Source organism: Leptonychotes weddellii, chromosome 9 (assembly GCF_054177405.1).
Source record: "Leptonychotes weddellii isolate Sample4059 chromosome 9, ASM5417740v2, whole genome shotgun sequence".
In the NCBI taxonomy this organism is placed as follows: Eukaryota; Metazoa; Chordata; class Mammalia; order Carnivora; family Phocidae; genus Leptonychotes; species Leptonychotes weddellii.
In genome coordinates, this window is record NC_138377.1 from 65,117,475 (window position 1) to 65,139,292 (window position 21,818).

At 40.6% G+C, this 21,818-nt stretch overlaps 1 protein-coding gene across 1 annotated transcript; it reads right to left on the reverse strand.

Annotated features, from left to right (window-relative positions):
* Positions 1 to 19,067: 19,067 nt before the first annotated feature.
* OR6J1 (olfactory receptor family 6 subfamily J member 1) lies at positions 19,068 to 20,958 on the reverse strand. The gene has a single exon (XM_006741259.2). The coding sequence runs from the start codon at positions 20,661 to 20,663 to the stop codon at positions 19,617 to 19,619; it is 1,047 nt and encodes a 348-aa protein (XP_006741322.2). The 5' UTR covers positions 20,664 to 20,958; the 3' UTR covers positions 19,068 to 19,616.
* Between the last annotated feature and the right edge of the window lie 860 nt (positions 20,959 to 21,818).

The following is a 21,818-nucleotide window of genomic DNA, read 5'->3' on the forward strand; positions in this document are numbered from 1 at the left end:
ACCCTTCTTTTTTTTTTTTTGTTAAAGATTTTATTTATTTATTTGAGAGAGAGAGAATGAGAGACAGATAGCAAGAGAGGGAAGAGGGTCAGAGGGAGAAGCAGACCCCCCGCTGAGCAGGGAGCCCGACGCGGGACTCGATCCCGGGACTCCAGGATCATGACCCGAGCCGAAGGCAGTCACCCAACCAACTGAGCCACCCAGGTGCCCGTCCGTAGACCCTTCTTGACTCTTCTCGGGGTCTATCCCATACATACACTTCACTTTCCCCACTGCAATGGGTCATTAATGGTAAGAAGATCTCTTCTACTGTGAACGCTCCAGGTTTCATAATCTGTTTCAGTTACTCATTCTAATGTTGAGCGTAACGCACTCCACTGTTAGGAAGGGCTCCTGTTTAGAAATAGAGACTATCAACTCCCAGTCCTCTTTGTCTCTGGCTATTACTCATCGTTCCTCTCATTTCCCTTCATCCTCTTTATTAGGATGACCAAAATTAACAACTTTGGCCAACTAACCCATCTTTAGTGTCCAGGATTTTATCTTGATTTGATTTTTTTTTCTTAAAAGAAAAATAAATTTCTGGGACTTTTCTATTCATTCTTAAGTTTTTCCTTATTTGTTCTCTCTGAGTTTTAGTTTGTAGACAAAAGCACTTACTGGTGATTTATCTTTCCCGTCACTCTGATTCTTGTGAAGGTCTCCTTTTCCTTCCCTTCCTTAGCACTGTATCTCTCATGCTTCCCGTTATTCTCTGCCTTTGGTTTGGTGGTAGCATCTGCCTGCTTTGGCTCCTTGCACCGGGCCAGTGAGCCCTTGGCTTATTTTTAGGCCTCCCTGCATACAGGGCTTTTGCTTCCTTTTTCCACGCTGTAGAGAGAAAGAGAGAAAGTTTCATGATGCTCTGACTGTGTGTGTCCAGGAAAGGCCCTGTGATCATTGAAGCCCTGGGTTTTTATTATCCAACCAGGGGGAGGTATTCATTTCCACTTGAATAGAGGCACGAAGCTCTTTTGGAGACCGGAGCTGGCTATTTTGCATAAAACAAAGAGGTTATACATCAGCATGGGGTAACTGGCTTTTCTCAGGAGCGATCTAACAATGCCTCGAGACAAAGGTTTAATTATAAGCTACCACAGCTAAAAGACTCATAACCCACACACAATATCTTATCAAAATTTCACCATTCCTTTCGAAAGAGATTTAAACTGGTTTGTGGATCTAATGAAGAGCCTACTTTGTCCTTCGCATTTCCTCACTGTTTGCAAAGCATTTCAAGCTTATTTCAGTCTCTGGCCTTTGCCAAAGCTGTTCCCACAGCCTGGGGTGCCTTAGCCTCCTTTCTTTAGCTTATCTGTTACTTATTTTTCCTTCATTTCAGGCACTTCCTCCTGTAAGAAGAGTTTTTGTTTGCTTTTCGCTTTTTTTTTTTAACAACTTTAGCCCATTCTGAACTCTACTGTCTATGAAGATTTGTTTCTAGCACACATGAGTTTAACTCATTATTCTTCAGTTGTAACTATCAGTGATCTTGTTTTCTCTGCAGAAATGAGCTACTTAGAGGGTAAAGACCACATTTTACTCATATTTTTATTCCAGCTCCTAACACAGATCCTGGGAACATATAATTTCGTTGAACCAATGAGTGAATGAATGTTAGGCATATGGCAGGTACTGAGGAAGGAACTGTTGATTGATTACGGGGCCGTTGTCGGAGATGCCGTATAACCTCATCATGGTTGGAAATACTATGTAACCTCGCCCACAGTACCATCATTATAATGCTGGCCCGTACTGTTTGCAGAGGTCAGCTAGAAACAACACTCCACCCCCACGTCTTCCTCCAGCATTGATTCCTTTCTTTTTTCCTCTCCCCTTCATTGATTTTCAGTGATTTGGACAGCAAAGACGTAAATTTGGGCAGTAAAGACCTAAAAAGAAAGAGGATGCAGAGGATTAGAAGGGAAATATTTTAAACTAGTTTATAATCTTGTTATGAATTGTATTCTGCTTCACAGGTCGGGAATTATATTTCATTATGGTTGCATGAAACATATGGACAAATGCTGACTGAGCCGGCAAGGTTTTATGTGCAGTTGGTAAAAACCACCCAGTGTTGTGCCTATTTCTAAATTTTCAAAAAAGTTTTTTTCTAGTAATTTCTTTCTTTTTTTTTTCTAAAGATTTTATTTATTTATTTGACAGAGAGAGACACAGAGAGAGAGGGAACACAAGCGGGGGTGGGGTGTGGGGGGTGGGGAGGTGCGAGAGGGAGAAGCAGGCTTCCAGAGGAGCAGGGAGCCCGATGCGGGACTCCATCCCAGGACCCTGGGATCATGACCTGAGCCGAAGGCAGACACTTAATGACTGAGCCACCCAGGTGCCCCTTTTCTAGTAATTTCTACACCCAACAAGGAACTTGAATTCATGACCCTGAGATCAAGAGTTGCATGCTCTTCCAACTGACCCAGCCAGGTACCCTTAGATCGTATGATTTTTCTAAGAGAGATTCCCCAGTTGATTCTGGGTGCCTTGTCTGGCTCAGGTCAGGCTTTCGGTGTTAGGTGTAGAGATTACTTAAAAATAAAATCTTTAGGGGCACCTGAGTGGCTCAGTGGTTAAGCGTCTGCTCAGCAGGGAGCCTGCTTCTCCCTCTCCCTCTGCCTCTCCCCCTGTTTGTGCGCTTTCTCTCTGTCAGATAAATAAATAAAATCTTTAAAAAATGATAAAGTCTTTAAAGAAAAAAAAATGAAATTATATGATCTTGGAATCATCAAAGGACAGACATTAAGGATTGAGGTAAAGCCTTTGGGTTTTATTTTGAGATTAAAGGGAAACTACTAATGAGTTGTAGACAGGGAAGTGACCTGCCCCAGTCTATATGAAAATTAGCCATTTACATGTTGGACACTGGGTGGAGCAAGATGTCAATATCCTGTTGTTTCTGCAACGGGAAAAGGGGAGTCAGGATGAGCTCAGGCCAGGTTCAGAGGCAGCCCAGTGGGAGACGCTCAGCCTATGGCCAGCAAGCTTCATCGTCAGTTTGTAGGTAAATCTGAAGCCAAGATCAGTTAGAGGCTGGCGTAAGTCCTGAGAATTAGGATTGGCATATAAATATGGACAAATGTTTACGGGCAGAGTTGGTTTCCTTAGGCCTCTTTGAGGCCTGGGACCCACCTTCTGTCCCCTGACCCTAATAGTTAAATGACCTGTCAACAGAGAGAGAGAGAGAGTCAGCTTCCAAAGAATGAGAGTGCTTTGCCCTGGCTGTTTTTAAAGCAAAGCCTGGATAACATCTTTTAACATCTTTTGTTGGTATATCCTGTGATGAGGGCCATTTTTTTAGGGGTATTAAAGCCCATCTTGGGTATTTGAGTTTCCAAAAAGGAAAAATCAGAAACTTGAGAACTCCAGGAATTCTTGAATTCATGACGAGGGAGGGAGATTTGTTTTGCTTTGGGGGGTGGGGGGCGTAGAGATTTATCTCCACCACATACCCCAGGAGGCCCTTCCAGCTGGAATGCCACTGCACAGGTAGAAGAGCTGTCTCTGGAGATAGATTGGGATTTTGCACAGCAAATATATATATATATATTTTAAAAGGTTTTTTTTTTTTTTTAAGATTTTATTTATTTATTTGACAGAGAGAGACACAGCGAGAGAAGGGGGAGTGGGAGAGGGAGAAGCAGGCCTCCCACGGAGCAGGGAGCCCGATATGGGGCTCGATCCCAGCACCCTGGGATCATGACCCGAGCCGAAGGCAGACGCTTAATGACTGAGCCACCCAGGCACCCCTTGCACAGCAAATATTATCACCAAAATTTCCGAGGCCCCACTCGAGATTGTGTGAACCCTTGAAGTATTTTCATGCCTGTAGGTGGGTTATTTTCTGGCATCTGAATGAGGAGATCCACGGAGGGTTCCAAAGGCTGGAGGGAATTCTTACCCGTGGCAAAGGCAGGGAGCCTGGATAAGGCTGATTCAGGCGTGGTCCTGGGCAAAGCTGCGAAGTTGGCCAAAGTATCTTCCTATCTTTCTTCATCTCCTGAGTCTCCATCCCCTCTGGTAGCTCCTTTTTGGCCACGGGCTTCTGTGCTACTTGCAAGGTAAGCGGCACTACACACTGGAGGGGGCACTAGGCCCGCGACTGGAAGGTCTGGATTCAAGTTCTGACTCTGCCACTTACCAACGGCTGTGTGACCTTAGCCATGTCCCTTAACCTCTCAGATTCTCAGCTCCCCTATTGAATGATGGAGATAACATCTCGAACAGGTGTTATGAGGCTCAAGTGATAGAGTGCTTGTATAAGTGACTTTTTAATATTACCACGCAAAATGTAATACCTGCATTTTCCTCCTATCCATCAAACTCTTCTTCCTTTACTGGAACAGTCTTCAGCCAGCTTTTGGCAGGATTATACGTGATTCGTTAATTTTCAGCAGGGTGTGTGCCATTATTTTTTTTTTAAATTTTATTTATTTATTTGAGAGAGAGTACATGAGAGGGGGGAGGGTCAGAGGGAGAAGCAGACTCCCTGCTAAGCAGGGAGCCCGATGCGGGACTCGATCCAGGGACTCCAGGATCATGACCTGAGCCGAAGGCAGTCGCTTAACCAACTGAGCCACCCAGGCGCCCGGGTGTGTGCCATTATTAATTTTGGCTTAAGGAGCTTCTCATGGGGATTTTAATTTAATTTTATTTAAAAATTATTTTATTAAATTAATAAAAATTATTTTATTAGACTATTTTATTAAACATTAAACACATAAAAATATTTATAATCTATGTGTAAGAAAAAGGAACAACAATAAAATGAACATATACATACCTACCACCTAGACTAAGAAATAGAACATTATTAATACTGTTGATGGCCCATGAGTGCCTTCCCCAACTCCATTTTCCTCCCCTACCTGAGTTAACAGCAGTCCTGAATTTGGAGTTTACCTTCCCCTAACACTCCTTTATGGTTTTACTGTGTGTATATATTCCTAGTCAATATTTTTTTTATCTTTGCACATTTTTTAACTTTATAAAAATGGTATTGAATTGAGGATAGTCTTTTTGTGACTGCAGTATTATGATCCTGACAGTCATCCATGTTAAAACACGTGGCTATAGTTAACTGATTTTCACTGTTTTATAGTATTCCACTGTGTGAAAAACTACTTTATGGGGCACCTGGGTGGTGTAGTCGCATCCGACTCTTGGTTTTGGCTCGGGTGGTGATCTCAAGGTCGTGGTATCCAGCCGGCGTCGGGCTCCATGCTCAGCATGGAGTCTGCTTGACTTTCTCTCTCCCTCTGCCCTTCCCCTTCACTCTCTCTTATCTCAAATAAATGAATAAATCTTAAAAAAAAAAACAAAACCCAAGCTACTTTGTCCATTACTTATCGGATAGACATTTAGATTGTTTTTAAGCACCCCCCTCCTCCAATTTCTAGCAATGCTGCCATGAATGTTCTTGGGCATGTCTCCTGGGCACGTGTGCAAGAGTTTCTCCTGGGTACATATTTTGGGCATGGTTTCACTAGGTGGTAGTTTATGCAGACTTTCAACTTTATTAGATAATATAAAATTATACCTGTTTGTTTTCTCACCAGCAATTTATGAGGGCTCAACATTTTTGCCAATACTTAGTTATGTGAGACTTTAATATATTTGCCAATCAGGTGGCTGTGTAGTGGCATTTGGTGTACATTTCCTTGATTACTAATAAGATTGAGGGCCGCCTGGGTGGCTGAGTTGGTTAAGCGTCCGCCTTCAGCTCAGGTCATGATCCCAGGGGTCCTGAGATTGAGTCCTGCATCAGGCTCCCTGCTCAGCAGAGAGTCTGCTTCTCCCTTTCTCTCTTGCTCTGCCTCTCCCCCTGCTCATGCTCTCCTCTCTTTCTCAAATAAATAAATAAAATCTTCAAAAAAAAAATACTAATAAGATTGAGCATACTTTCACACATTTATTGGCCATTCATTTTTTTTTAGCATTTAAAACATTACATTGGGGCACCTGGGTGGCTCAGATGGTTGAGCATCTGCCTTCCACTCAGGTCATGATCCCGGGGTCCTGGGATGGAGCCTGGCATCGGACTCCTTGCTCAGCAGGGAGCCTGCTCCTCCCTCTGCCTGCTGTGCCCCCTTCTTGTGTTCTCTCTCTCTCTCTGTCAAATAAATAAATAAAATCTTTAAAAAAAAATACGTTGGTTATCTCTTTCTTAAAGACTTGTAAATTTGTATTTTATGAATATTTAGTCCCTTAAACTGGGACACAAGTCCCATTGGGCTTCTCAGTCATGGAGCAACATGGCTAACTGTTTTTTCAGACTGACCCTGCCAGGTGACCATGGAGAAGACATTGTCCTGGGGATGCCCCCAGGTATATTCCACTCTGACCTACCTAGAAGCTACATGGGCCCACAGCTCCCTAAAGCACAAAGAACTATCTTTTAAAAAGTATTATTTACCCATCTCACCTGTGGAGAAAATGAAGTCATAGAGATGAAGGCTTAAGAGCAGAGGCTGGGGAAGACCATCCCTTAACCAGTTTCTCCTTTAGGCATTATGGAGTTAAGCTGTGGGCTGAATGTAGGAAAGATGCCTTGGAAGATGGGGCCAGGACTGGGGCAGATGCACTGCTGCTGTTGGGGGAAAGGGCAAAGGGCCAGAAGCAACTGGAACCCCTTTGTCTGGTTACCTTCATGGCTAAGGGCTTTGTTCTAGATTAGAAATTTTAATTTTAGTGTCGAAGTTATCATTTTTTTCTTTATGATTTGTGTTTGTCTTAAGAAATTTTTCCCGGGGCACCTGGGTGGCTCAGTCAGTTAAGTGTCTGCCTTCAGCTCAGGTTATGATCCCAGAGTCCTGGGATCAAGCCCCACATCGGACTCCCTGCTCAGTAGGGAGCCTGCTTTTTCCCTCTCCCTCTGCTGCTCCCCCTGCTTGTGCTCTCTCTCTCTCTGTGTCAAGTAAATAAATAAATCTTAACAAAATTGTTTCCAAGCTCAAAGCATGAATATATTCTTCCATATAATCTTTTAAAATTTTTATGATTTTTCTCTTTTACATTTAAGTAATTAATTTTCCTGGAATTGATTTTTTTTTGGTGTGATGTGAGAGAGGGATACAATTTTGTTTTTTCTCCTAGGGAGAAGAAATTGTCACAGTGTTCTTCCCCCTACTCTTCTGCAGCACTAGCTGTAGCCCCAATTAAGGTCCTATAAATGGGTCTGAGCGTTTCTGGGTTTTATATTGTTTTGTTGGTCTATTTGTCTCTCCCTGCATGATATTTCACTCGCTTAGTTATGTTAGCATTATAATATTTTCTGTCAGGTCACATCCATTAGTTTGTTCTTTTTTAAATTTTTAATTAATTAATTATTAATTAACTATTTTTATTATGTTATGTTGGTCACCATACAGTACATCATTAGTTTTTTTTTTTAAAGATTTTATTTTATTTTATTTATTTGACACAGAGAGAGCGAGAGTGAGAGACAGCAAGCACAAGCAGGGAGAACGGCAGGCAGGGAAGAAGCAGGCTCCCTGCTGCACAGGGAGCCCAATGCGGGGCTCAATCCCAGGACGCCGGGATCATGACCCAAGCCGAAGGCAGCCGCTTAACTGACTGAGCCACCCAGGTGCCCCGTACATCATTAGTTTTTGATGTAGTGTTCCATGATTCATTATTTGCGTATAACACCCAGTGCTCCATGCAATAACGTGCCCTCCTTCATAGCCATCACTGGGCTAACCCATGGCCCTACCCCCCTCCCCTCTAAAACCCTCAGTTTGTTTCTTGGAAACTCATGGTTCATCTCTCTCATGGTTCATCTCCCCCTCTGATTTCCCCCGCTTCATTTTTCCCTCCCTTCTCTTAATGTCCTCCATGCTATACCTTATGTTCCACAAAAAAATGAAACCATATGATAATTGACTTTCTCTGCTTGACTTATTTCACTTAGCATAATCCCCTCCAGTTCCATCCATGTCAGTGCAAATGGTGGGTATTCATCCTTTCTGATGGCTGAGTAATATTCCACTGTATATATGGACCACATCTTCTTTATCCATTCCTCTACTGAAGGGCATCTCAGCTCTTTCCACAGTTTGGCTATTGTGGACATTGCTGCTATAAACATTGGGGTGCATAGGGCCCTTCTTTTCACTACATCTGCATCTTTGGGGTAAATACCCAGTACTGCAATTGCTGGGTCATAGGGTAGCTCTATTTTTATCTTTTTGAGGAACCTCCACACTGTTTTCCAAAGTGGCTGTACCAACTTGCATTCCCACCAACAGTGTAAGAGGGTTCCTCTTTCTCCACAACCTCTCCAACATTTGTTGCTTCTTGCCTTGTCCATTTTTGCCATTCTAACTGGTGTAAGGTGGTATCTCAATGTGGTTTTGATTTGAATTTCCCCGATGGCTAATGATGATGAACATTTTTTCATGTGTCTGTTAGCCATTTGTATGTCCTCTTTTGAGAAGTTCTGTTCATGTATTCTGTCCAAATAATCACAGTAAAAAATGGGCAGAAAACATTAGTTAGTTCTTTAGGGTTGTCCTTGGTTCGTTGCTCTTTCGTGTAAATTTACAGTAAGCTTGACAAGCTTCTTGAAAATACTCTTTTGGAGTTTTGATTGGAAATGCACTGAATTTATAGCTAACCTTTTTAAAACGTGTTGGGGGTGTTCTCTATCTCTGCTTGTTTTTCTTCTCTGGAATAGCTGGGTGAGAATAGAATAATGTTTCCATTACCCATTGCTGTGTAAGAGCCACCCCACACTGAGTGGCTTAAACAACAATCATTTGTTTTGTTCACGGATCTGTAATTTGGGCAGAGCTTGGTGGGCCAGCTTGTCTCTCTTGCATGTGGGGACAACTGGGGCAGCTCAAAGACTGGGGCAGGGTAAGGTGGAGTTGGCATCATCTCAAGGCTTATCTACTTACATGTCTGGCAATTGAGGATGGCTGTTGGCTGGGACCTCACCTGGGGTGCTGGCCGCAGTTCCTTCATGTACCCTGTCCATGTGGCTGCTTGGCTTCCTCTCAGAATGATGGCTGGGTTCCAAGAGCAAGCATTCCCAACAGGCAGACGGTAGAAGCTGCCTGTCTCTTTAGGTCTGGCCTGAAACTGACACAGCAAGGCCAGATTCAAGGGGAGGGGACACAGAGCCCACTTCGTGGTGGGAGGAGCATCATAGAATTTTGAGACTATTTTTAAAAAATTGCTACAAGGGCGCCTGGGTGGCTCAGTTGGTTAAGCGACTGCCTTCGGCTCAGGTCATGATCCTGGAGTCCCGGGATAGAGTCCCGCGTCAGGCTCCCTGCTCGGCAGGGAGTCTGCTTCTCCCTCTGACCCTCCTCCCTCTCATGCTCTCTGTATCTCATTCTCTCTGTCTCAAATAAATAAATAAAATCTTTAAAAAAAAAAAAATTGCTACAAATAATTTCAGTTTTTGAATGCTTGTTAAAACTTGCCTTTAATGCTGTCTGGGGTTGATCATTTTTTTTGTGGGAGGTTTGACCACAGATTCAATTTCTTTGTTTTAGGACCAACTGGATTTCCTATTTCTGAAATATATATATATATTTATATTTTTCTAGGGATATGTCCTTTTATTTTTTATTTCTTTCTTTATTTTTGAAAGATATTTTTTATTTATTTATTTGACAGAGAGACAGCACAAGTAGGCAGAGTGGCAGGCAGAGGGAGAGGGAGAAGCAGGCTCTCTGCTGAGCAGGGAGCCCAACGCGGGGCTCGATCCCAGGACCCCGGGATCATGACCTGAGCTGAAGGCAGCTGCTTAACCAACTGAGCCATCCAGGTGCCCCGGGATATGTCCTTTTAAATCCAAGTTTTCAAATTGATGCTCAGGATTCTTTGGCTATAATATTCTTTTAGTATGTTTTATGACTCATTTCGTTTCTTTCATTATTCATTTTTAAAAATCTTTTCTGTCAGAAGTTTTCAATTTTGTCTTTACAAAGAATTGAACTTTGTTGCTTTTTTTTATTTTCTCTCTTTTCTATTTCATTAGTGTTTATTCTTTTTCTAATATTTCCTTTTTTCTTTTCAGTGTGTATTTTTTTCTGATCCCTGTTTTCTCATTTCTTCAGTGAGATGCTTAGCTCATGAATTTCCTTCTTTTTTCTTTTCTAAAGTAAAAATTTTAATTCACAGATGTCCTTTTTTATTTTTTAGTTTAAAAAATTTTTTTTATTAACATATAATGTATTATTTGTTTCAGGGGTACAGGTCTGTGATTCATCAGTCTTACACAATTCACAGCACTCACCATAGTACTTACCCTTCCCAATGTCCATCACCCAGCCACCCCATACCTCCCACCCCCTCCATTCCAGCAACCCTCAGTTTGTTTCCTATGATTAAGAGTCTCTTATGGGGGCGCCTGGGTGGCTCAGTCATTAAGTGTCTGCCTTTGGCTCAGGTCATGATCCCAGGGTCCTGGGATCGAGCCCCACATCGGGCTCCCTGCTCTGCGGGGAGCCTGCTTCTCCCTCTCCCACTCCCCCTGCTTGTGTTCCCTCTGTCACTGTGTCTCTCTCTGTCAAATAAATAAATAAATAAAAATCTTAAAAAAAAAAGAGTCTCTTATGGTTTGTCTCCCTCTCTGGTTTCGTCTTGTTTCATTTTTCCCTCCCTTCCCCTATGATCCTCTGTCTTGTTTCTCAAATTCCTCATATCAGTGAGATCATATGATACCTGTCTTTCTCTGATTGACTTATTTCACTTAGCATAATACTCTCTGGTTCCATCCACGTCATTGCAAATGGCAAGATTTCATTTTTTGATGTTGCATAATATTCCATTGTTTATATATACCACATCTTCTTTATCCATTCATCTGTTGATCACAGATGTCCTTTTTTTAAAAGAATTTATCTATTTATTTGAGAGAGTGAGAGAAAGAGAGAGAGAGAGTGAGAGAGAGCATGAGCAGGGAGGAGAGGGAGAAGCAGGTTGATCCCAGGTCCCTGAGATCATGATCTGAACCAAAGGCAGACCCTTAACCAACTGAGCCACCCAGGTGCCCCCACAGATGTCCTTCTAAATAACACTTGAGCTGACAAGGTTTTATGTAGGTAGAATTGTCATTATTGTTCAGTTTAACGTGTTCCTAATTCCCAATGTAGGACATTTTTGATCCATGAATTGGTTAGAAATATTTTTTAAATTTCTAAACTTATGGCTCTTTTTAGTTATGTCTTTGTTATTAATTTCTTACTTAATTTTATAGTGATCAGAACTTAGTTTTTATAATGACAATTCGATTTGTTAGAGAAATTCATGCGTTATGGCCTCATATGTGGTCAGTTTTTGTACATGTTTCACCTGTTCTTTAAAAGATTGTGTATTTTCCAGTTGTAGGGTATGATATTCTTTATGTGTCCATTAGATTAGGCTTGATTTTTTTTTAAGCCACTATGGTGAGGTATGATTGACATACAAAAAGCTGTACATATTTACTATATACAACTTGGTGATCATCACCACAGTCTATCATAAACTCATCTATCACCTTCAAAACAGGCTTGAGAGTTGTGTTATTTTATCTGCCTCAGCTATTAATAACTAAAATAATTATGTTACATATTCCATTGTGATGATGGTTTTGTCAATACATCCTTTTGGTTCTATCAGTTTTTTTTTTTTTTTAAAGATTTTTAATTTATTTAACAGAGAGAGACACAGCAAGAGAGGGAACACAAGCAAGGGGAGTGGGAGAGAGAGAAGCAGGCTTCCAGCTGAGCAGAGAGCCCAATGCGGAACTAGATTCCAGGACCCTGGGATCATGACCTGAGCAGAAGGCAGACGCTCAACGACTGAGCCACCCAGGCGCCTGGTTCTATCAGTTCTTGTTTTATATCTTTTGTGGCTCTTATTCAGTGAACTGAACTTTATGTCATTAAGTAATGATCCTCTTCATTTTTGTAATACTGGTTTTGCTCTTAAAGTCTATTTTGCCTGATATTAATAAAAGCATACTGACTTTCTTTTGGTTAATATTTTTCTGGTTGTTATGGTCTGAGTGTTTGTGGAACCCCCCCTCCGGACACTTGCTATGTTGAAATCCTAACTCACAGGATGACAGTATTAGGAGGTAGGGCCTTTGGGGAGTGACTGAGTCCTGAGAGTGGAGCCCTCATGAATGGGATTAGTGGCCTTATAAAAGAGACCCCAAAGTGATCCCTTGCCCCTTCCATCATGTGAGGTCATGGTGAAAAGATGGCCATTTATGAACTGGGAAGCAGGCTCTCACCAGACACTAAATCTGCTAAGCCTTGATCTTGAACTTCCAGCCTCCATTACTGTAAGAAACAAATTTCTGTTGTTTGGAAGCCACTCTAAGGTGTTTTGTCTATGGTATTTTTATTATAGCACCCCAAATGGATTGGTGTATCTTTTCTTCACCTTCTACCAGTTTTTCTGGTTCTAATGTTTTAGTTTTACCTCCTGTAAATAGCTTATAGCTTAGTTTTAAGTTAAAAATTCAATCTAAAAAATCTTAGTTTAACCCGTTTACATTTATTTTGTCCACTAATATATTTGAATTTATTTCAACCTTCTTATTTTATGGTTTGTATTTGTTCTGTTTTTCTGTTTCTTTCTTTTTGTCTTTTCTTATTTTTTTTAAAGATTTTTTTCTTTTTTTAAAGATTTATTTATTTATTTTAGAAAGGGGAGTCGGGGGAGAGGCAGAGGGAGAAAGAAACTTAAGCAGACTCCACACTGAGCGTGAAGCCCAATGCCGGCGGGGCTCAATTTCATGACCCTGAGACTATGACCTGAGATCATGACCCTGGGATCACGACCTGAACCAAAACCAAGAGCCGGACACTTAACCGACTGTGCCACCCAGGTGCCTCCTTTTCTTTTTTTTTTTTTTAAAGATTTTATTTATTTATTTGACAGAGAGAGAGAGACAGAGAGAGAGGGAACACAAGCAGGGGGAGTGGGAGAGGGAGAAGCAGGCTTCCCACTGGGCAGGGAGCCCGATGCGGGGCTCGATCCCAGGACCCTGGGATCATGACCTGAGCCAAAGGCAGACGCTGAATGACTGAGCCACCCAGGCGCCCCTTCTTGTCTTCTTTTAGAGTGATTGAAGTGTTTTCTTTTTTTTTTTTATTCCTTTTCCATTGTCTACTAAGATTATGAACTGTATATATATATTTTTTTATTTTAGAGGTTTCTCCAGAACTTTTAATATGTACAAAGTCTAAATACCATCAATATCTTTATTCTATTCCTATCTAATATGTGAAACTTAGAGTACTTGTTTGTTTTTGATTCTACAAATTAAAAATTACTATTTTTTATGTAATCAATGTCTTGCTCACCATTTGGTTTTTGCCTATTAGTTCTTTCATCTAGGACTATTTTTTTCCATTTAAATAATTTATTTTAGAGAGCTCTGTTAATGACCTGCTCTCTTAGGTCTTGTTTGACTTAAAATGTCTTTAGTTTGCTATTGTTCTTGAGAGAGTTTTGCTGAGTATGGATTCCAGGTTGATAATTATTCTTATTTTTTTAAAGATTTTATTTATTTGACAGAGAAAGACACAGCAAGAGAGGGAACACAAGCAGGGGGAGTGGGAGAGGGAGAAGCAGGCTTCCCGCGGAGCAGGGAGCCCCATGCGGGACTCGATCCCAGGACCCTGGGATCATGACCTGAGCTGAAGGCAGACGCTTAACGACTGAGCCACCCAGGCGCCCCCAGGTTGATAATTATTTTATCTCATTATATTCCACTGTCTTCTGGTTTTTCATTGCTACTTTTGATTAGCAGATAGTCTAATTGTTCTTTTACAGGTGAAATATTTTTTCCTTTTTGGTTGCTTTATTTTAAATTTTATTTTATGTATTTATTTTAAATTGAGGTATAGTTGATATATATATTATATTAGTTTTAGGTACAACATAGTGATTCAATTATTATATACATTATAAATGTTCACCATGATAAGTGTAGTTGCCATCTGGTACTATACAAAATTATTACATTATTATTGACTATATTTCCTTTTTTTAAAAGATTTTATTTATTTATTTGAGAGAGAGAATGAGAGAGAGCACTTGAGAGGGGTTAGGGTCAGAGGGAGAAGCAGACTCCCTGCTGAGCAGGGAGCCCGATGTGGGACTCGATCCAAGGACTCCGGGATCATGACCTGAGCCGAAGGCAGTCGCTTAACCAACTGAGCCACCCAGGCGCCCTTGACTATATTTCCTATGCTGTACTTTTCATCCCTGTGACTTATTTATTTTATAAATGGAAGTTTGTGCCTCTTAATTCCCTTCAGCTATTTCACCTATTACCTACCCTCTGGCAACCACCAGTTTGTTCTCTGTATTTATACGTCTGTTACTTTTTTTTCTTCTTCAAATTTTTATTTAAATCTAGTTAGTTAACATACAGTGCAATATTGGTTTCAGGAGTAGAAATCAGTGGTTCATCAGTTGCATATAACACCCAGTGCTCATCACAACAAGTGCCCTTCTTAATGCCCATCACCCATCTAACCCATCCCCCATCTACTTCCCTCTGTCAACCCTTAGTTTGTTCTCTATAGTTAAGAGTCTCTTATAAGTCTGTTTCTGTGTCTTGTTTGTTTGTGTTGTTTTTAGATTTCACCTATAAGTGAAATCATATGGTATTTTTCTTTCTCTGACTTTTTTCACTTAGCATTATGCACTCTAGATCTATCCATGTTGACATGAATGGCAAGATCTCATTCTTTTTGTGGCTGAATAATATTCCATTGTGTTTATATACCATATTTTCTTTATTCATTTATCAATAGATGGACACTTGGGCTGCTTTAGTATTTTGGCTATTGTAAATAAAGCTGCAATAAGCATAAGAGTGCATATATCTTTTTGAATTAGTGTTTTTGGAGTTACTGGGCTGTATGTGTGGTGTTTCTATTTTTAGTTTTTTGAGGAACCTCCACACTGTTTTCTGTAGTGGCTACACCAGTTTACATTCCCCCAACAATGCATGAGGGCTCCCTTTTTTCCAATTAAAGATTTATTTATTTATTTTAGAAAGAGGGGGTTGGGGGAGATACAGAGGGAGAAAGAAACTTAAGCAGATTCCGCACTGAGCGTGGAGCCCAGTATGTGTATGTGTATTGCATTATCTTTCCAGATTACATATCCAGTTTCATTTGTTATTCCAATAACAAATGCCAACATTTGTTATTTCTTACCTGTTTGATACTACCTATTCTGACTGGTATGAAGTGATATATCATTGTGGTTTTGATTTGCATTTCTCTGGTGATTAGTGATGTTGAGTATCTTTTCATGTGTCTGTTGGCCATCTGTTTGGCTTGTTTGGAAAAATGTCTATTCAGGTGCTCTGCCCATATTTAAATCAGCTTATTTGGGTTTTTTGGCATTGAGTTGTATGAGGTTTTTTTTTTTAAGATTTTATTTATTTATTTGACACAGAGAGAGAGAGAAAGTGAGAGAGTGGCAGAGGGAGAAGGAGAAGCAGACTCCCCACTGAGCAGGGAGCCCGATGTGGGCCTTGCTCCCAGCACCCTGGGATCATGACCTAAGCTGAAGGCAGATGCTTAACCAACTGAGCCACCCAGGCACCCGTTGGCTTTCACCATTTAGTATGATGTTTACTGTAGGTTTTTCATAAATACCCTTTATCCGCTTGGGGAAATTCTCTTCTATCCTAGTTTGCTAAGAGTTTTTTTTTTTTTAATCATGTATAAGTGTTGAATTTTGTTAAGTGCTTTTTCTGTATATAATTAGATGATCATGTGTTTTTTTTCTCTTTTATTCTGTTAATATGGTTAATTACAAGACTGATTTTTGGATGTTGAACCAATCTTGTATTTGTGGGATAACCTTCACTTTGTTAAGGATGTATTATTTTTGCTATATTATTGGAAATAATCTGCCAAAGTTTTGTTAAATTTTTTTTCATTTATATTCCTGAGGGATATTTGTAATTTTCTTTTTTGTTAATATCTTTGTCTGATTTTGGTATCAGACCGAAATCAGGGTTTGATACCAAATGAGGGAGGGGTTAGTTTGGATAGAGTTTCTTTCTCTTCTGTTTTCTGCAAGAGTTTGTGTAGCATTGGTATTATAATTAGTAAAGTTTATTTTATTTTTTTTAAAGATTTTATTTATTTATTCATTAGAGACAGAGAGAGAGAGGCAGAGGGAGAAGCAGGCTCCCCGTCTAGCAGGGAGCCCGATGTGGGACTCGATCCCAGGACCCTGGGACCATGACCTGAGCCGAAGGCAGACGCCCAACCATCTGAGCCACCCAGGCGCCCTATAATTAGTAAAGTTAACCAATGAAGCCCTCTGGGCCTGATCTTTTCTTTTTTTGGGGGCGGGGTTTAAATTACAAATGCAATTTTTTAAAAAGACATAGGGTTATTGAAGTTATCTATTTTATTTTGGTTGACCTTTGGTAGTTTGTGTCTTCCAAGAAATTTATCCATTTCATCTAAGTTGTCCTATAAGTTGACACAGAGTTGTTCATATGTTCCCTTATTATATTTTAATGCCTATAGAATCCATAGTGGTGTCCACTCTCTTGTTATTCTCTTATTGGTAATTTTTTTTCTGCATTCTCTTGCATTCTCCTACCTTCAAGTCCAGCATTTTTTTTTTTCCTGCATTCTCCTACCTTCAAGTCCAGCAGAGAAAGAGTTTCTTTTCCATCAGTTCCCCTAAGTATCTCTAAATTGAGACTCATTTGGTCTCACTGGTCTGATTTAAGTCATGTAGCTATAGCTGATAACATGGCCATGCTCTGATTGGTTGGGAATGAAGTCAGCAACATCCTAGCTACAGGGACTGAGAATGGGAAGAGAAAAGTCAGGGTCCTTTAATTTTAAGAATGAGGAATGGATGCCAGGCAGGTAGAAAGCACATACGGCTATTACATCATTTACAAGTTTTTTTTTTTTTTCTGAAGAAGTCTAAAAATTTTACATAACCCAATTTATAAATTTATTTTTATGTTTCTTTCATTAAAAAACTCCCTACATATCTTTAATAAGACAATTTTTACCTAAATTTTCTTTTTTAATGTTTTCATGGTTTATATTTATTTAATTCATTTTAAATTTATTGCAATTTAAGATCTAGCTTAACTTTTTCTTCAAGATACTAGATGATCTCTTAATTTACTTTCATTTATTCAACTTATTCCTTCAGTAAAACATAATACCTATGTTTTAACATAATACTTGCTCTGTACCAAGCTCTGTGCTAAGCATTATAACATATATTAATGCATTAATATTTATAAGGATTCTATGAGGTTAGATACTACCTCAAATATTATATGTATATCTATACTATCCATAAATGTAACCGAGATACAAAGAAGTATTGCTTACTCAAGATTCAATAGCTAGTAGATATCTGGGATCTGAACGCATGTAGTAGGCTTCCAGTACATTTTGGGAGGCTTCCAATCTCTGTACTATACTGCTTCTCAACATGACTGATGTCTACAACATGCTTTGTAGCTACTTGCTTTGCAGCTAGTAGATTTCTGTAGTACCCATGCATATTTTTGTTCCCACCAGTTGGCTTGTACCAAGAATCAGTTCTTTGTTTCCAAACCTTGATTTGATAATTAGGCTTGTTATTATAATCACATATTTTAACTAAATAAAGATATACCAATGAAATATGAGTATAAAAACAGAGCTGTTTCTATGAAAACCAAGTTGATTCCTTTCAACAGATTCTATAAAGCCAGCTAATGAAAACATGTAGTTGATTGAGGTGTGGGCAAGAACTGTGAAGATTGGCAAACAAACAAAAAACAAAAATTCTAGAATTCTGTTCTCAGATAATTTCCCAAGCATCTTTAAAATTTTTGTATTACTGAAACAAATCCTGAAAATTAGAGAGGATGAATAATGTATATGGTTTATTTATTTATTTATTTTTAAAGATTTTATTTATTTATTTGACAGAGAGAGAGAGACAGAGAGAGAGGGAACACAAGCAGGGGGAGTGGGAGAGGGAGAAGCAGGCTTCCTGCCGAGCAGGGAGCCGGATGTGGGGCTCGATCCCAGGATCCTGGGACCATGACCTGAGCCGAAGGCAGACGCTTAACGAATGAGCCACCCAGGCGCCCCATGAATGTGGTTTAAAGAAGAAAGACGACAACAATCATCACATTCATTCTCATAGAAAAGGATATTTATAGATTAGTGAATACATATTTGCTTATAGGCTTAATTTCAAATAAGTACTTAAGGTGTGTATCACTTTTAAATTGTTCTTCTGCTTTATCTGCCCCTTCTCCCCTCAAATAACCAACCAAGTACTAGTCCTAATATCTCTGAAAGGAAAGTTTCTACCTGGTTAGCCAGTAGTCTTGGTATCATTTATTGATTTGAACTTCTTTTTCTTTACTGATTACAAAGTCTACTTAATCATCTATTAGATCCTTATGTGTATTGCATTATCTTTCCAGATTATATATCCAGTTTCATTGCTCTATTTGTTTGTTCTTTTTCTTTTTTAAAGATTTTATTCATTTATTTGACAGAGAGAGACACAGAGAGAGAGGGAACACAAGCAGGGGGAGTGGGAGAGGGAGAAGCAGGCTTCCCGCAGAGCAGAGACCTGGATGCGGGGCTTGATCCCAGGACTCTGGGATCATGACCTGAATCAAAGGCAGAAGCTTAACGACTGAGCCACCCAGGCACCCCATTTGTTAGTTCTTGATTTAGTGTTTTAATACCAGATACTTTCTTTTTAAAAAAGATTTTACTTATTTATTTTGGGGGGGGAGAGAGAGCGCACCTGCTGGGGGGAAGGGTAGAGGGAGAGGGAGAAACAGGCTCCCCGCTGATCAGGGAGCCTGATGTGGGGCTTGATCTCAGGACCCTGGGTTCATAGACTGAGCCAAAGGCAGATGCTCAATCGACTGAGCCCCCCAGGCGCTTCTTAATACCTGATACTTTTTTTACTTTATTATGTCTTGGATATTTCACCTCATTAACTTTTCCATGTATGTTTTATTCTTGAAGTTAATCATCAATATATTCTTGTTGAGGATCTTTTTATCAATTATGAAAGGTTCTAGTAAAGAAGGTATGCTGTTTGTCATTGTAACTTTTTAAAAAACTTATTTATTTATTTGAGAGAGAGAGACTGTGTAAGCAGGGGGAGGGGCGGAAGGGGCAGGAGAGAATCTCAAGCAGACTCCACACTCAGTGCAGAGCCCAGCGCCGGGTTTGATCTCATGACCCTGAGATCATGACCAGAGCTGAAATTGAGTTGGCTGCTTAACCGACTGAGCCATCCAGGCACCCTTATTTACATTATAACTTAAAAATGAGGCAAGACTAAGAAACTGAGATACAGCACAGGGTCAGAAGCATGAACACATACCAACATAGTAGCAGTATACTGAATTTTCTCTACCCGCTGAGAAGATTGCATGAGCCAATAATACATGTAAGAAACCACTGTAGATTAGAGCACATGGTAAAAACTGTCAAGAAGGAGATAGTTCATGGAGATCAGGACAAGACTGCATTTACAGAGGTTCAGGCAAGGAGCCCAACTTGCCCTCTCTCAGGCCCAGCTCGTCTTTATGAGAGGAGCTTGTTCATTTGCTCTCTAAACACCTGCTTCACCTGTTTGTTCCTCAGGGTGTAGATGAAGGGATTGAGCATCGGGGTCACCACGGTGTTGAGCAAGGCCACCACCTTGTTTTTGTCCTCTCCCTCATTACCCTTCCCTGACCGGATGTACATGAAGATGCAGCTGCCATAGAAGAGAGACACAACAATGATGTGGGAGGAGCAGGTAGAGAAGGCTTTCTGCCTCTCCTTGGCTGAGGGGATGCGCAGGATGGTGTGGAGGATGTGGCCATAGCAGGTGGCTGTCACGGACAGAGTGCCCAGTAGACTGAAGTTGGCCACAATAAAGCCCAGAAGCTCTATCAGACTCGTGTCTGCACATACGAGCTCCAGGAGTGGGAAGTTGTCACAGAAGAAATGATTAATGACATTGGGACCACAGAATGGCTGCTGAAAAGTGATGAAACTTGGAAAGATGATGAGAAGGAATCCTGCCATCCATGAACAAAGAACTAGCTGGACACAGACCCTTTTGCTCATGATGGTGGCATAACGCAAGGGGTTACATATGGCCACATATCTGTCAAAGGACATCACTGCCAGTAGGAAGAACTCTGTGGTGCCCAGGAAGAAATAGAGGAAACTTTGTAAGAAACAGCCTGGGAGGGAAATGGTTTTGTATCCAGTCAGGATGTTGGTCAGCGTCTTGGGGAAGATGACTGAGGTGAACCAGATCTCCAGGACAGCAAAGTTGTGGAGGAAGTAGTACATGGGGGTGTGGAGGCGCCTGTCCATGAGGGTGATGCCCACAATGAGGAGATTCCCCAGCAGAGTGAGGAGGTAGGTCAAGAGCAGCCCCAGGAAGATGAGCATCTGGAGCTCACAGGCCTCTGAGAGCCCCAGCAGGACAAACTCAGTGACAGTGCTGTGGTTCCTCATGGCTCCTCTGACGTCCGCTGGGGGTGGCCAATCAGAGGTGTGCAGCATCCGGAGTTGTGATGTTCTGGGGACCTGAGGGCACTTAGAATTGAAAGGAAAGAGGGATGAGTGTTCCATTTTGAGCTGAAGGAGTCCTTTATTTCTGTGAGGGAGGTATCTTCCTCCTACTCACTATTCAGGCTTGTTTTGTAGATACCCCGGGGATTTCTGTCTCATGTTTGGTTCCAGGCATCTTTGTGTTGGAGGAGAAAATGGTGGTTTTCAGGGTGGTGTAAGTAAGGCCCCAAAGCAAAAATTGTCCTTGCTTACTTTTTTAACCAAACTTTTATTCTTGATACTGAACAAATCCCTTTACCCCTAACATTATAATCTGTTTTCAATGCTTTTTATTCTTATATTTAGTCCAATAGTGGATCTTTGCACACAAGCGGTTCATATTTGAGGGTGGTAAACTTTTTGCTTAACTTAGCCATTTACTGCACAGATCCATACGCTCGGGTAAACTGATTTAGAATGTACAGAAGCTCTATTGCTTTTCAAGATTACCTGAAAATGTGATGCCTTTCACTAGTGTTTAGATTAATAAGAGAGAGAGAGAGAATCTATGAGAGAAAAGCACAACTCTTAGAAATAAAAAAAGAATAAGTTGAATAATGTGTTCATAAATAAAAATTCCTAAGAGGGGGTTTGGTAGTCAAGGTTCTTAAGGATCTGTTCTCAAATGGTATATCCATGTTCTTCTCTCATAACATTTTCTCGTGGGCTCTAGATACAGTAGACTCTTTACAATATCTTAATTCTATTTTATGCATCTGTGCTTCTGCACGTGACATTCTTTCAGTGTGGAATTATCAGCCTTTCAAGTCCTATTTATCCTTTAAGTCTCTACTGAAAAAGTGCTATCACTTTTATGAAACCTTTTCTGAATGAATGATTCTTTCCTCTGTATCCCTCATAATTTTATTATATCGCGTTTGATTTTTATTGAATTTTATAGTTGTTTTTCATTTGTTGCTCACTAAGTCAAAAATTTCTTTTTTTAAAAAAAAAAGATTTTATTTACTTATTTGACACCGAAAGAGAAACAGCAAGAGAGGGAACACAAGCAGGGGGAGTGGGAGCGGGAGAAACAGGCTTCCCGCCGAGCCGGGAGCCCGATGCGGGGCTAGATCCCAGGACCCTGCGACCATGACCCAAGCGGAAAGCAGACGCCCAACGACTGAGCCACCCAGGTGCCCTGGAGTCAAAAAATTTCTTTACTAATTTGTATTT

Coding starts and splice junctions, on each gene's coding strand:
- OR6J1 (XM_006741259.2), bottom strand. CDS start 20,663: ATGGAACACTCATCCCTCTTTCCTTTCAATTCTAAGTGCCCTCAGGTC.